Below are 15,264 nucleotides of genomic sequence, written 5' to 3'. Positions count from 1 at the left end.
GATAGACGATAGTTTTTTTGTTTAATTATTATATTATTCATTTTATTATTTGTTAAAAATTATTTTTGAAAGAAATTATTTTTTTTAATTTTAGTGGATTAGTTAGATCCTTTCCAAAATAATAAGTCCGGAAAGAAAGTCTCTCCCTCCATCCATCCTCTTCTCCTTCTTATCAAACAAGAAATTAACCCTTTCCCTCCACCATTCTCCATCCCTCCAACCAAACATTCTCCTTCTTACTAAACAAAAAATTCACCCTTTCCCTCCACCCCTCTCCCTCCCTCCCTCCTAACAAACATACCCTTAGGATGTATAATCATACCCCCCAAAGAGTATGGAGTTTGGTCCGAAACGAACGGTCGTCGTCTTATGGTAGTTGGCACCTTGAGTTGATCATCTATTATTAGTTCTTTGGAATTGCAAAGGAAGAATGCAAATAAGCACACAAACGACAAGAATGCAGGAACAAAGGCCAAATTCACAGCTACCGTTAAATCACTCTCCAGATCAATCATGTCTCAAATATTATTCTCTAAAGTTTTTAAGCTTAATTAAGGCTTCAAATAAAGCAGTATGTAGCAATTGTAAGTACATAATAAACTATATAAAGGATAACGTAAAGATTGTGGGGTTCTTCTATCAAGGCAAAACCAGCAAGACGAATAAACTATCCTCAAAAAGAGAAGAAAAACAAACCACCAAAGCGAAAACTAGGAACCAGCAAGCATTAGGCGTATTCACAAATTCTCCATAAACGGCATGATAAGTTGTGGGGATATTATAGCTACAGAATAAATAAATGACTGCATATGATAAAAAGTTAAAAAACCAAGTTTGCACCACCTTAAAACTGACAAAAATAAATAGCAATACTTTAAGTCTGTCTATGATATCTTGGCATATGATAAAAGGTTAAAACCCAGGTCTGCACCACCCAAAAACTGACAAAAAGCTCCAAAAGTTCCCCCGAAGTAAAAGTGGTTCCATATAAGTCCAAAATTCTAGTCCGTTTACGATAACTTGGCATTTGAAAAGTCCAACTCCGGATGCTGCAAAAGAGAACATACAAATCAATAAAGTTTTACTAGAGTATTATGATAACCCCTCTCTCACTCAAATGTGTTTAGTGCTCACCTCGGTCATGAATTTCTTGAGAAGCTCTTGCTTCTGCATTTCCTCACTAGTTGGCAGGCCCATGGTCTTCTGCCTCTGATCGAACTGAACAAATTCACACAGCGCTCATTAATCATGAATCAACAAATGCATGCAGCGATAAACATTCACATACAAAGACAATGACAAGGACAAGTACAACTGTACAAGTACAAAAAAAAGGGACAAACAATTGGGGCGAAAAGTGAGAACTGAAGAGGTGGTGGAATGTGAATAGTGATTTACCATCATCTTTTCAACAGTTTGTCGAGTTTCCGGATCCAAGTCAGCCAATTTGCTAGTTTCAGGTTCAACCTTCTGAGTATCAATTTCAGGATCACCTTTCACCAAAAATCTCCACCACTCCATTTGATCATGCTTGGTCAAAAGAATAGAGACAACACTCTGATCCTCTGTAACAAGTATAACATATTCAGAATCCCCAATGTGTGCACCTTTGATAAAGGTTATTCTCATTCATAGTAAAAGGTTCAAAAATCTAATGCTACACAGTGAACATTAACTAATCAATCAAGAAGCTCGCATCATAGGTACACATAACCTAGCAGTGTTGATGCAAATACCGAAGGGGTTAACACAAGAATACAAAAATATAATGTAATAACAGGATAATTCAACAAAGATTAAGTCTGGAACTTGGCTTGCTCCAATAAACAAGTATAAAACATAACGTCAAACGTGTCTTGTATGCTATTTATCTGCAGTTACTTACCTATGCTCCAGTAAGAATCATCAGGTTTGATCGATCGGTAAAGCTCTCCCTGCAAGTATTTGGTTTTACATTATAACCGGGAAAATATAACGACAAAAAGAAAAAAAGAAAAACACTCAAATTAGTGAATTGCACAGCTATGCAAGCATGCTTACCTCAATTATAGGTGGCTGGCCTTTGAGTCCAACCTTTAGATGGTTCTTCTTGATTTCACACACAAGAAACCTTGCTTTCGTCCCAGCAGGCACTGGAACATTTACATTAACTTCTTGCAAGGTTTGAGTCCACGAGTACTTCTCCAGATCAAGGCCATTGCCTCGATTGGGAGCTGCCCAGATATTTATGTAAGTGAAACGACAGGGGAATTTAAAGCAAATAGGATACAAGACAACAATGCTTATGGATAAAAGGAATTCCAAAAGCACTACTCAATATAAAAATTCACCAATGAGAACTAGATAACCACTAATTGCTCACATTATGCAACACAAACATTTTATATACGTTAAATTTCACGGAAGATTTCTCCACTACAATCACATGCAATTTTCTTTCCCTAGAGTAAAGTGATTTCTTTTCCTCAATGTGGCATATCTGTGATGGGTTTTCCTCTATTTTCCGAGCAGCCAAACGTACTCAGCACCACAGACCAATATCCACAAAACATAAACAAGAATCTACCTAAACAAGAATAATGTAGCTCTGTAACAAGAACACAATCACCAACAAGAATTTATCCCAGACAAACAATCTAACCAGAACATAAGCCAACAAGAATTTACCCAAACAGATGATCTAACAAGAACACAAACCATTCACATAATTGCAATAAATATTCTCTCTTTCTTTCTTCCTCAACTTTCTAATCGTAAAAACAATCAAAAAGGAAGTTACACACAGAGAAAGGTCGGTACCTAAGGCGCCATTACCCTCCTTATCCACTTCAATTGGAGACTTGCCCTCTTCCTTCTTAACCTCCTTCTTCGGCACTTGGCTCACCTTCGGCTTCTTCTCCTCCACCTCCTCAATCTTTACCTTCTTCGCCTCCTCCTCAATCTTGATATTCTTCGTCTCCTCCTCAATCTTGATCTTCTTCTTCTCCAATGCCTTCCTCGCCTTCGCGGCTCGAACTACCGACAAAATCTCCTTCTCCGCGGTCACTTTCTCGAGAAAATCGCTCTGATGCGCAACAAAGTCGACAGCTTTCTCCAAAAACCCTAGGGGATTGGAAGGGTCGAAGGTCGCGGTAAACGACGCCGTCACGGCGGAGGACGATGGTGAAGGGGAGGGCTTCATCTCCTTCTGGTCTTCTTCGAAATCAGAGATTATCGCCATGGCAGAGTAATCGCGTCGTGGATTTGATCAATGAGGAGTTAGGGTTCTTGGATTGAGACACAAGCAAAGAAGTATAAATATATAAAGGAAGAGAGAGCAGAAAAGAGAGGAGTGTGGTAGAGAGTTCCGACTCTAGTCCGAGACAGAATTTGGAAAGCGGCTGGGTTCCAGAAACTTCTTTTATTTTTATTTCTTTTTCTCTCTCTCTTTTTGAATGGTTATTTCTTTTTTTTTTTCTGAGTAAAAAAAAAACTTTATTTTTTTTATGATATCGAGACAAATGACCCTTTTTAAAAAAAAAAATAATAATAATCAAAGTTTTATAAAATTAACAAAATAATGACTTTTTTTATTAATTAAATGGTCAATTACTGATTGATTAGCAGTTAATTAATGATTGATTAGCCATCAATCACTAATTGGCTTAAATTTATCACTAATTAACTCAATAATTTCTCATTATTAATTAATATTAATTAATAATTAGCTAAAATTAATTAATAATTTATCAATTTCAATCAATAAATTACTTGTTTATTAATAATAAAATATTAATGAATTATAATAATTAATAAGCCGATTCATGCTTAGCTAAAGTCAATCATGATTGATTATTACAAAAAAGACTATTTTATTAAAATAAAAAAAAATCGGCCACTTATTTAAAAAATAAAAAATTCAGCCATCTATTAAAAAAGATAGTTAAAAAATGGTCATTTACCTAATTTTTTTTCTCTTTTTTTTAGTTTATCATATCATCAAATCAAAATTACTTTTTTTGGTTAGAAAAATCAAATTTACTTTACATTCACACATCTATATTTTACTCAAATTATAAAAATACAGAGACACTCTTTTTCAAGTCAAATTAACAATTAAGGTTTTTTGGATAGTAAAAAAATTATCATTTAAAAAAGAGAATCACAAAAAATATTACTCTATGGTCAAAGAATTATCTCGGTTATTCTAAAAAAAAAAATAAAAAATTTATCTCAGTTGTATATATATTTTCACTCTTATTTAATCAGCATAAATAGATTACAAGAGTGATTCTCACACAAGTTACGACTTGAACTTATTGATAAAAAAAATTGACGACAGTAACTTGGACTCAATTGATAAAAATTGACTCTTTTTTTTCCCTCAAATCTCCCGTTTAAATACTAGTCGTAGGACTATTTACCTTTAAAAAAAAAGAGGTAGTTTAAATTAAATCGACCTGATCCACCAAAGGCAGAGATCGGCCTCAGGGATTACGCGTGGCAGAAGCGACTAAGTTTAAAAAAAATAAAAAATCATAAGCCCAAGAGGCTAGATCTACACTTGGGATGGAAAACAAAGGAAAGTAGGAAGGAACAACATCAAAAGTTAAAACCAGGTTAACAAATGACAAACTTGACAAACTTGACAAATGACTTGGCTTTTTTTTTAAAAAAAAACAGGAAAACAACTTTTAAATTAAACAGGGCGAGCACAACAGAAGATACAAAGCAAGGAGTCGCATAAACCCCAACAAAATTCATTGTACAACTAAAACCAAAAGAAGCTATAACATGAGCAACTTTATTACCACTTCTGTTTATATGAGAGTACTCTCACCTCTTCATAGAGGATAATAACCGAATAATATCTGGGCAATATGCTAGAATGACTTTCCAACAAAGTGAAATTAACAAAATGACCTTATTCTATTTTTTATGAAGAAAGACATTTACTCATTCTTTGTAAAAAGATGTCATTTTACAAATAAAAATTTTTGAAAAGTTATTTTACTAATAAAACTTTTCAAAAGAGTTATTTTTACAAAGGCCTCACAATATCTTCTATAATAACACCTTCTTCGCCCATCGTTGAGCTTTCTTTAACCGCTTGAACTACACGAACAACATCAACTTCAACCACGCTGATGGAGAACCCCCGCTCTTGTGTGAAAATTAGGCCTTCCTGAAGGGCCATGCATTCGGCTAAAAATGGTGAGAAAGATCTGGCAATCCTCTTCTCCAGACAAGCACAGACTATTCCTTCCACATCCCTGATGACAACACCTATTCCAATGGAGCTCGTATTATCTCAAACTGACGCATCAGTATTAAGCTTGAAAAGTCCAGCCACCGGAGGTTTCTAGCGTACTTCACTAACGGGCACCGTAGTCTGATGTTTGGCCACCGGATCCCAACAGCTCTGAAACTCAGCAATTGTCTGCCCAGTTGTTCCTAGGATATCTGTCGGCTCCCGATAGACTCGGTGATGGACAAATTGGTTCTGAGCTACCCAAACCATCCACGCTAGTACACAGAAAATTTCAAGGTCCTCTCAAGTTGCTACTTTGCTAAACATAACACATAGAGCATCAAAACCTCTAACTTTGAGAGGCTTTAACTTGTGCCAGAGGGCACTCACTTCCCACACCTGAATAACAGCAGGGCACATCCATAGTGCATGCCAAATAGATTCCTCCTCCTCACCACAGCGCTGACATCTCGTTGCACAATTAATCCCCCTCCGAACTAAATTGGCAAAGGTTGGTAAGAAACCCAAAATTGCCCTCCACATGAAGTTCTTGATTTTATTCAGAATATGAAGATCCCACAATTTCCTCCACCACACACTATCCCCTCTCCCTCCAGAACTACTAGGCAAATTTCTTAGACGCATGGCTAGCTTGTAGCCCGCACGAACGGCATAGAGCCCCTTAGAATCATAATGCCACACCCAGAGATCTTCACTAGAGCCACAGCTCAAAGGCATGTTGAGAATAATTTCTTGATCAATAGGGAGAAAAATATGACGAATAAGCTCCCGGTTCCATTGCCTATTAATAATAAGATCTTCCATCAACCAATCTTCAGTTTCTTCAGTCACTGCCGTAATTGGACGGAAAGAATGAGGTCTAGGGACCCTAGGTCCCTAAAACATCGAATGGATTTCTCGGAACCAACACGTCTACGAATGCCACCTTTCAAAAGTTCTCATCCCCATATATACGACGCCAAGTATATGAGGGGTTGTGTCCAATATTAGTATCAAGAAAATCACCTCTTGGAAAATACTTAGCCTTAAAAATCGTGACAACAAAGGAGGAAGGTTTTGAAAGGATTCGCCAACACTGCTTCACCAGAAACGCTTGATTAAATGCACCCACATCACGAAAGCCCATACCTCCCTCTCTCTTAGGACGACATAATAGCTCCCACTTTGCCCAATGGATCTTATTCTCAGTGTCGTTGCCGCCCCACCAAAACCGTGAAATCATAGCTTGAATCTCCCGACAGAGAGCTTGAGGGATCCGAAAGACACCTAAGGTATATGTGGTAGTAGCTTAGGCCATTGCTTTAATCAAGATTTCCCTTCCTGCCATAGAGAAAAGCCTCATCTCCAAAGCGTAAGCTTCTTAAAACACTATCCTTAATTACATTAAAAGTAACCAGTTTATTCCTATCAACAAAAAAAAGCAGCCCAAGATACTTATCATAAGAGAGATTATTCTTATCCAGCTGCAAACACCCCTTAACCTCATCTTTATGATAAAAGCTTAAAACCAGGTTTGCACCCGAAAAATTGACAAAAATAAATTATTGAAAGGAAAAGAAATGAAATTAAAATAGAATTAATGTCTGATAAAAAATATATTGAAAATTGGCTGTCGTTTGGTTGGAAAAGCAACACATAGTGCTTGCTGTATATGTATAAAAACAGCACGCGTCAAATCGTTTGCAAATTCCCTGTCGTTACAATACAATGAGGACATTTCAAATTGCTTTAGAGCTCGGTTTCCTTACACCAAACATGTTTGTTTCTTCTTTACCTTTTAACTGTCGTCAAGTCAAAATGATATTTTGTTCATGGTCTAAACATTTCTGTCGTTAAGTTTGTTCATTGTTGTCCTTTAGCCACATAACGACAGATACTTTTGTCCTCTAGGAAGTAGGAACAACATATCTTTTGGACTAAAATGAAATATATATATATATAAACTGACAATTCTTTTAAACATAATGGCGTAATATACAGCACTCTCAGTACTCAGTAGGGGAAAAAAGATTTTTTTTCCCCTCCTTTTCAATTAGACAGTTTCCTTGTTGAGGCCCTGTTTTATAACAGCTTCGCAAATGAGTTTAAGAGAATCCTCAAAATCGTCAAACAATTGCTGAGGATCAGGAATCACATTCGGGTCCACTGCCAAAATAATAGTCATCTTGTCAACATAGCTCTGGAAATGGATTGTTAATGCCTGTAAGAAAACGGGACACCAAAGCATAAATATCTCAAATAAAGAATTTTAAAAAAAAAGTAAAAAAAAAAAACAACGCGCGCACACACAAAACACAAATGTGTGTGCAGGATTGAATAATAGTTCTCGTCTTAAAAGAGAGCTTACATGTGGATGGCCGTAAACGCTCGGAGCAAGGTAAGAAATTTGATGGCCATAAAAGCTAACTTCTTCTAATGGACCCATCATATTTGAGAAGGCCACTGTAGTGTTAGAAATGGCTCTTCGTGCTGTAGCTGCAGTTATCTGTTCAACAATGTGAACACTATGTTACTCAACAATTAGCTCGCAAATATACTCAGTTAGTTGAGCATGAGTGATTATGTTATAACTCTTGGGTAGAACTCATCTCCAAAAGTTAGCTTGTAGGGAGAGGGTGCCCAAGTGGTTATAAACCCACATACTAAGCCCATACTTTAGCAATGTGAGACTCAACCAGGATCCTAACATACCACCACGCTTCCGACACCGACGTCGATGGCGGCCCACTCTGGATGGCCCACTCTGGCCTTTCCAGGTCGCCCCTCCCCAGGTCGCCCATTCCGCAACATGGGCCTGAGGAGGAGCATGCTCTGATACCAATTGATATGCTCCCAAGTAAATTGACACAGAAAGATGGTAAATTGAAAGAGAATTCTGTATTAATGGAATCGAAAATCAACAATGGCGACAAGAAAGTGTAAAGAAAGGTATGGGGATTTTCGAGAGATCCAGTGCTCTCCTATCAACTTGTCTAAGAAGTTTCTGAACAAAATGATCGAATGCCTCCCCCTTGCTATGACTAAGCTATTTATAGTATTTCTATATCCAGTAACTAACTTCCCTCTAACAAACAACCTAACCTCCCCCTGAAATTGCCAGCTTAGCCATTGGACCTGCCAGCTCATCTTCTCCCCGAGTAATTCCTTGCTGACTTGCACCCTTACTGCCAGCCCCTGCACCAGCCACATTCCTTCCTCTAGCTCTCCTCCGCACGTAGGTAAAACGCACAGGAGGCTTATCAGATTATTGCAAATAAGATTCACTTGAATTACATATGCTAGACAACTAAATGTTGTATGCTAAGATTTATTCAATTTAGTCAGAATTTCTCATTCCTACAATGTGGTTGAATTTCTTGATAATACCCTTAAATCAAAACTAGTACAAAATAATTCTCATGTTGCTCGTCAAGTAACAATGGATATGTATATTTGAGAGATATTGAGAAAACTATACGCACCTCAACTCCGAATATTTTTTGTAGAAATCGGGCACATAAGTATGTGCAAATAGCTTCAAGGGAGTGCTTTTTTCGATCAATAGTGGCTTTGGCTTGACGAACATAATCCAACGGGTCATCTTGTAAAGCAATGTTGAAGGGGAGCAGGAGGTAACCCAACAAATTGCCCCATTTAGCCTTCGAATTCTTAGCCATCATATCTGTCAGAGCCTGTTTTTTTAGCAAGTACGTGAGAACGAAGATCAATCAATCAAAAGTACAATGTGAGAATACTGAGAAAGTTTGTCATGTTGATCCACAATCAAGTACAAAGTATAGTATATTCACCTGAATCCCCACTGTTGGTCTTAGATTAACAAGAACAGTTGAACTCAAACGAATCTTTTTAGGAAGAAAATTTGTCTTCTTGTTTGTTCCCTCATCTTTCTCAATTTGAGCTGCTCCATTACACAACGTGTTTAACATCAGTAATCAGACAAAGAATCCTTATGTTAATTGCAAATTGTAATCTCAATCTAATGAAGGAAATCCTAATTAACACCTCATTTAATCTTAATAATCTTTTGCATGTACTACTAACAATTTCAAGTGGAAGTAAGACCTCCCCACCACCAATGAGAAAACAAGAAAAACAGTAGTAAAGCCAACAAATTTAAAGAGTTCTCTATGTATTTCCGACGTATGCCTAATTACACAAGTAATAGCCAGATTAATCTTCAGTAACAGATACAAAAGAAGCAATTCTCAATTAGAAACTCACCATATCTGCGATTCAGATACCGCGAAAGACCAGCTTGCGTCACTCCCAGTAAAACATCATTAATCGTCTGATTAAATCACCCAAATTAACACATAAGAAACTTTAATCGCCCCATTAAATCATCAAAATCAACACACACACAAAACAGTATGCGCACCGTATTCATGGCGTTCTTGACGAACTTGATATCGCCGAGACTAATACTCCGGTGAACGAATCGCTTGGTGGAGAGCTCAACCCCCGGCGGACCTTTGATCGGAGTCTTCGAATCACTCAGAAACAGAATCGTCGCCGCAAACACTGTCACATCCACAAACGTGTTCCAGATCAAAGTGATCACCGACCAGATAGCCATCAAGAACCTCAAGAACCGGACGGAGAAATCTCCGGAATCCGGCGGCGGCGGCCGTTTGGACGGCGCCGGGAGGGTCGGGAGCGCGTCGGGATCGGAGGTGCGGCGCGTGCAGGCGAGGAGGAGGGACATGAGAGACGCGCCGTCGCCGACTGAGTGGTGGATGCGGAAGATTCCTAGGGATTCGGAGTCGGAGGTCTTGAGGTTGAGGAGATGGAGCTCCCATAGCGGCTTGGAGAGGTCGAGAGGCGTCGTCGTGAGATGGGAGATGTAGTCTTCGACGAACTGGTCTGGATTTTCGATCTTCGAGCCCAGGATTCGAATGAAAACGTGGTCGTCTAGGTTCACGGGAGTTCGTACCCATCTCCTTCTTCTACAGAACTTGCCGTCGTCAACAACCTTTCCGTTTCAAAGAAAATCGAAAATCAAAGATCAGAAAAGGACAATATGAGAAGTTACAGTTGGCGCAACAAAGTCAAACTGATAACACCCGTCAACATGACAATGGACCTAGTGGGCCATGACATGACAGAGCCCAAGCCTTCCAAACTATTTTTTCATTCTTATTTTTTCTTAAATGTAGGATCAAACTCTCTAATTATGATTTGTGATTAGTTGAGGGAATTCATTGTGTACACTGACGGGAGATCTTTTTTGTGGACAGAGGAGATTTTTTTTCTTTGAACACCGGAGATATTTCTGTTTTTTTTTTTTTTTTTTTCCCAACTTCAATTTTACATCGAATATTTCAGGTTAAACCAACAGTCAGCAGTTCTGGAATTTGGTTGGTCCTCAAAAACGACAAAAAAGTGCTTAAATTTTTCAAAACTCAAAAATAAATAAATTAACCTAAAAAAGAAACAGTAAAAGGAAAGTAAAAGACTGACTTTTGGAGCTTTAACACAGAAGAAAGAGAATAAGTAGAAGAAGATGAAGAGAAAAACGATGATATATTGTGTATTTTTTTTACTACAAAAAATTATGAATCATGATTTAAAATTAAAGAGAAATATAAGAAACAAATGTACCTACCAATTTGCTGGAGAATCGAGGATGTTTGAACAAAGTGCGAGTTAAACCATCTTTGATGACTTCAGGATCGATGGTTGAGTTGCAGCCGATGATTGAGACTATGTAGCAATTGAATCTTGGTGACTGAAACAACCGTGCGGCTGGACTCAGCTTCATCTTCCGCGACTCTTCTTCACTCGGAGGAGTCTCCATCTTTATTTCTTGTCCTAAGTTTGATTCTCTCTCTTCTCTCTCTCTCCTCTCGCCTCTCGTCTCTTTAGCTGTTCTTGTTGTTTCTGTTGTGTATTTAATTGAGTATCTTTAAAACTTTTGTCAATGGTATGAGGTAGCCGCCAAGCTGGAATGTGAATTCTTTTTTGTTTTTTGTTTTTTTAAAGAATTCTTTATAAATAAACGTCTCTCTCTCTCTCTCACTCTCTCTCTCTCTCTCTTGTGTGTGTGTAAACTTTGAAGGGAGCTAAGCCTTGCTTGTGGTTTAGTATAAAGTTTCGTGGGAATTGGGTCTCCTTTGGATTTATCGTTAATAAGGTAAAGTTTGTGCAATAAGTCCAAAAAATAATCAAGAACTGAGAGAGAGAACAAAACAAAGGCAAAGCCTTGCTATTAAAAGAATTATTATAAGAGGAAAAGTGGAAATTTCCACTAAACGTGTATTGAAAAATTAGGACTTGAAGGATTCGGGTCACATAATTGGAGTCAAATATAGGAATTCATGTTTAGATCCATCAAATTATCTGGTTGATTTGAATCAGGGTCTGAGTCATGTGGGTCTTGATTCAGAATCAACCTCCCCTTAATTCAGTCAAATTGTAATCAGGAATACAATACACAAACAGTGGAGTAGTTGTGTAGGTGATGGCAGCTGAAAAGCTGGAAAGCATACGACATTCCCCCCCCCCCCCCCCCCCCCCCCTATTTATGCTCTCTTAAATATAACTTCTCATTGTTACGCCCATCTTGTTTGTAGGATTTGTTTTTATTGATAAATCTAGTTAATATCATATTAATATATATATAATTAATCATTTTTATTTTAATATGACACGTTAAAATTAAAAAATTATCATTACTTTCGTAGTTAGTTTATTATAATTTTGAGTTATAATTATTTGTATAATTTTTTTCTAGTACTTCATTTTTTAAATTATATCACGAATTATACTTATTATATAATTTTTTAAATTACATTTATTTTAGGCATGATTCAAATTCAGAAAACAAGACAATCAATCACCGGTTCAAATCACATTCTAGGTTAGAATAAGAATCATGGATATACACATCCAAACGAAGGTTCTAATCACTCTGAATCATTATTCAAATCATGAATCATGATTCTGAATCAAATGACTCAAACCACCATAATTTTAATCCTTATACCAAACAGACCCCGTCAAGTTTCATCAATTTGAATGGTCAAACCTATGCAGAGTTTTTATTTTGGCTCAACTTAGAGACTTGACGAATACAAAACTATGCTCTGTCCCTTTTTTTTTCTTTTCTTTTTTTGTTTCTCATTCGGGGGGCAGCAAGATTTTGCAAATTACAGAATAAACTATTATTGTTTTTGTGATTTATATTTTGGTGCAGCGACATTGTCACAGGGGGTGTAGCTCATATGGTAGAGCGCTCGCTTCGCATGCGAGAGGCACGGGGTTCGATTCCCCGCACCTCCACTCCTCTCTTTTAATTTATTGCAGATAATGCAGAAAACAATAAGAAACGACATTATGCTTTGAAAGCGACATACGCGCAAACGACAAGAAAGAAGCAAGCAAGGAAAAACGACATCCAAATTAGAAAATGACGGCAATTGAACGAACCATATAAAAGCAAGTTTTTTTTTTTTTTTTGTTATTTAGAAAAAAAAAATATAGCCTAAACAAATTAATGGTCTTGGAATAATAGAGGAAATTGTATTTAGCAAGTACCAGATGAGCGACAATATGTTTTGAAAAACAACAAACATAATTGTAAAAGACGAGAAAGAAAATAAACAAGGAAAGAGGAGATCCAAATTATAAAATTAAGCCGCAATTGAACATATCATATAAAGCAATCTGAAGCTGCTGCTACTGCTTCTTCTTCGGTATCCAGAGAGTAAAAAAAAAAAAAATGTCAAAACAAATTATTGAAACAAGAATCAACATGAGCAGTCCATGACGAACGATCAACGTGCCCACTTTCCACTAAAACAACGGAAAACATTGAAATAAAAATATTTTTTCCAGCGAAGCATGAAAGTTTGATATTCTTTTTTGTTTTCATGTGTAAACAGGTAAGAAAGAGTAAGAACTTTTTTTTTTCAGTCTTTTTCCATGCTAATATCGTCTTCTTCATAATTCGTGCTCACTGTTGAACAAAGGTACTTAGGGGAGGGTTTTCAAATGTCCTTCAAAGTTTTTTTTTTTTTTTTTTTTTCCTCGAAAGAGTTCTGTGAACTCTATGGAAAAAAAATAGAGATTAGGGTTTCTTATTGAATTGCTTAACCAAAATAAAATACAACTGAAAGCAAAGTTTATATAGACTAGTGAAATAAGAAAGAAAGACTATTCTACCCTTAATGAAGAGAAAAATAAAAGATAATAATAATAACTAATATAATTAACATCCCCTCTCAAACTCACGATGCGGCTGCAATGAGCATCGAGAGTTTGCCAAACAAAAAATGAAAACGCGAAGCGGAGTGCAACTTTGTGAACAAGTCAGCAATCTGCATATTAGAAGAGACGAAAGGTAACGTAAGAGTGCCAACTTGAAGATGATGTCGAGTGACATGACAATCAATCTCAATATGCTTGGTTCGCTCATGAAAAACTGAATTGCGCGCAATCTGAATAGCACTCTTGTTGTCACAATACAAAGGAGTAGGCCGATCAAGAAAAACACCCATATCTGCGAGTAGCCGACGCAACCAAACTATCTGACAAGTAGTAGAAGCCATGGCACGGTATGCCTCTGTGGAAGATCTAGAAACGACATCTTGCTTCTTACTCTTCCAAGAAATGAGAGAATCACCCAGAAAAATTTAAAAGCCAGTGATAGACTTACGTTCTGTATGGTCACTTGCCCAATCAGCATCAGAGAATGCACGCAGTTCTAAGGATGAAGTAGATGGAAGTAAAAGACTCTGAAATTAAGTACCACGAAGATACCTCAAAATGCGAAGAACAGCAGCCCAATGAACTGTAGTGGCGAAGTAACAAACTGACTAACTATAAGAACAACATATGCAATATCAGGATGAGTGATGGTGAGATAAACCAAGCTACCAACAATAGTACGATATAAGCTAGGATCCGGCAAGGAAGAACCATTAGAAGAAGAATACCGGGCATTAAGTTCAAGAGGTGTATCAATAGTCTTATTGTAAGTAAGACGAGCACGCTCAAATATGTCAGTTATATACTTAGATTGAGAGAGAAGATAACCTTTTGGAGAGGAGGCAACTTCTATTCCCAAAAAGTAACGCAACGAGCCTAAATCCTTCATTGCAAAACAACAAGCTAACTCTGAATTTAGTGCTGCAATCCCATCAATATCATCACCAGTAATAATCATATCATCGACATACAAAGAAAGCATAATACGACCGACAGTGGTATTTTTGATAAATAAGACTGAATCATGATAGCTAGGACGGAACCCAAGTAAAGTAATCACTGTAGAGAACTTCGCAAACCAGGCTCGAGGTGCTTGCTTGAGACCATAAAGAGTTTTTCTAAGCTTGCAGACTTCACCAAGTTGATGAGGAACCCCTGGAGGGGGTAACATGTAAACCTCTTCTTGAAGGTCACCATTCAAGAAGGCATTTTTAACATCCATCTGAGATATGTGCCAACAACGAACATAGGTGATTGCAATGAGGGTGCGAACTGTAGTCATTTTTGCAACTAGAGCAAAGGTCTCCTCATAATCCATGCCATACTCTTGAGAATATCCATTAGCAACCAACCGGGCTTTGTATCTTTCAATAGACCCGTCAGACTTGGTTTTGATTTTATAAACCTAACGAGAGCCAATCGCTCATTTACCTGGCGAGAATGCCATAAATAAAAATCATAAGATGAACGACTCAAATGAAAGGATGACAAATCAACACTGGAAGCTGCAACTTCTGGTACTTTAAGCTGATCCAAAACATAGAGTCTCCCTTGCCTACGGCCAGTCCCAATCAACTTCTGAGATTGCAGGTCCTGCATAAAACAATCAGTGGAGGAAAAGAAAACTAAGTATCTAGATTCACATAATTGACTTCAGATTCAAGATTCAAAGTAAGATTAGGAATGTAATAAACATTAGGGTGGGACAAACAAGGTGTGACAATTGAACTGACACCTGCTAAAGGCATAAGAGTACCATCAGCAGTCATAACTGACACAAAAGAGTTGGGAGATAAGGAAACAAA

At 37.3% G+C, this 15,264-nt stretch overlaps 2 protein-coding genes and 1 non-coding gene across 3 annotated transcripts; 1 reads left to right on the top strand and 2 right to left on the bottom strand.

Annotated features, from left to right (window-relative positions):
• Nucleotides 1-792: 792 nt before the first annotated feature.
• LOC21390241 (protein BOBBER 1) lies at nucleotides 793-3,400 on the bottom strand. Its single transcript, XM_010102459.2, has 6 exons — nucleotides 2,800-3,400; nucleotides 2,041-2,213; nucleotides 1,886-1,934; nucleotides 1,399-1,565; nucleotides 1,135-1,218; nucleotides 793-1,049 (listed from the first exon to the last, which is right to left on the bottom strand). Exons 1-6 carry the CDS (start codon nucleotides 3,218-3,220, stop codon nucleotides 1,011-1,013), a joined length of 933 nt encoding a protein of 310 aa, XP_010100761.1. The 5' UTR covers nucleotides 3,221-3,400; the 3' UTR covers nucleotides 793-1,010.
• A 3,464-nt stretch (nucleotides 3,401-6,864) lies between these two features.
• Nucleotides 6,865-11,141, bottom strand: LOC21390240 (O-acyltransferase WSD1). The gene is made up of 7 exons (XM_024168408.1): nucleotides 10,857-11,141; nucleotides 9,630-10,223; nucleotides 9,473-9,539; nucleotides 9,040-9,149; nucleotides 8,713-8,922; nucleotides 7,599-7,736; nucleotides 6,865-7,451 (listed from the first exon to the last, which is right to left on the bottom strand). Exons 1-7 carry the CDS (start codon nucleotides 11,046-11,048, stop codon nucleotides 7,284-7,286), a joined length of 1,479 nt encoding a protein of 492 aa, XP_024024176.1. The 5' UTR covers nucleotides 11,049-11,141; the 3' UTR covers nucleotides 6,865-7,283.
• A 1,318-nt stretch (nucleotides 11,142-12,459) lies between these two features.
• On the top strand, nucleotides 12,460-12,532 carry TRNAA-CGC. Its single transcript has one exon. It is a non-coding gene; the product is annotated as a tRNA-Ala (tRNA).
• Nucleotides 12,533-15,264: the final 2,732 nt, after the last annotated feature.

Source organism: Morus notabilis, unplaced genomic scaffold (genome assembly GCF_000414095.1).
Source record: "Morus notabilis unplaced genomic scaffold, ASM41409v2 Scaffold581, whole genome shotgun sequence".
NCBI classification, from domain to species: Eukaryota; Viridiplantae; Streptophyta; class Magnoliopsida; order Rosales; family Moraceae; genus Morus; species Morus notabilis.
This window is presented reverse-complemented; position numbering and strand designations above follow the sequence as displayed.

What these genes read in the sequence shown, in the direction of transcription:
- LOC21390241 (XM_010102459.2), bottom strand. Translation starts at nt 3,220, where the DNA reads ATGGCGATAATCTCTGATTTCGAAGAAGACCAGAAGGAGATGAAGCCC. An exon ending in AAACTGTTGAAAAGATGATG is followed by an intron (nt 1,219 to 1,398) that starts GTAAATCACTAT and finishes GAATTTGTTCAG; the next exon opens with TTCGATCAGAGGCAGAAGAC. An exon ending in TCAAGAAATTCATGACCGAG is followed by an intron (nt 1,050 to 1,134) that starts GTGAGCACTAAA and finishes TCTCTTTTGCAG; the next exon opens with CATCCGGAGTTGGACTTTTC.
- LOC21390240 (XM_024168408.1), bottom strand. Translation starts at nt 11,048, where the DNA reads ATGGAGACTCCTCCGAGTGAAGAAGAGTCGCGGAAGATGAAGCTGAGT. An exon ending in GTATCTGAATCGCAGATATG is followed by an intron (nt 9,150 to 9,472) that starts GTGAGTTTCTAA and finishes GTAATGGAGCAG; the next exon opens with CTCAAATTGAGAAAGATGAG. An exon ending in AAAAAATATTCGGAGTTGAG is followed by an intron (nt 7,737 to 8,712) that starts GTGCGTATAGTT and finishes ATTGTTGAACAG; the next exon opens with ATAACTGCAGCTACAGCACG.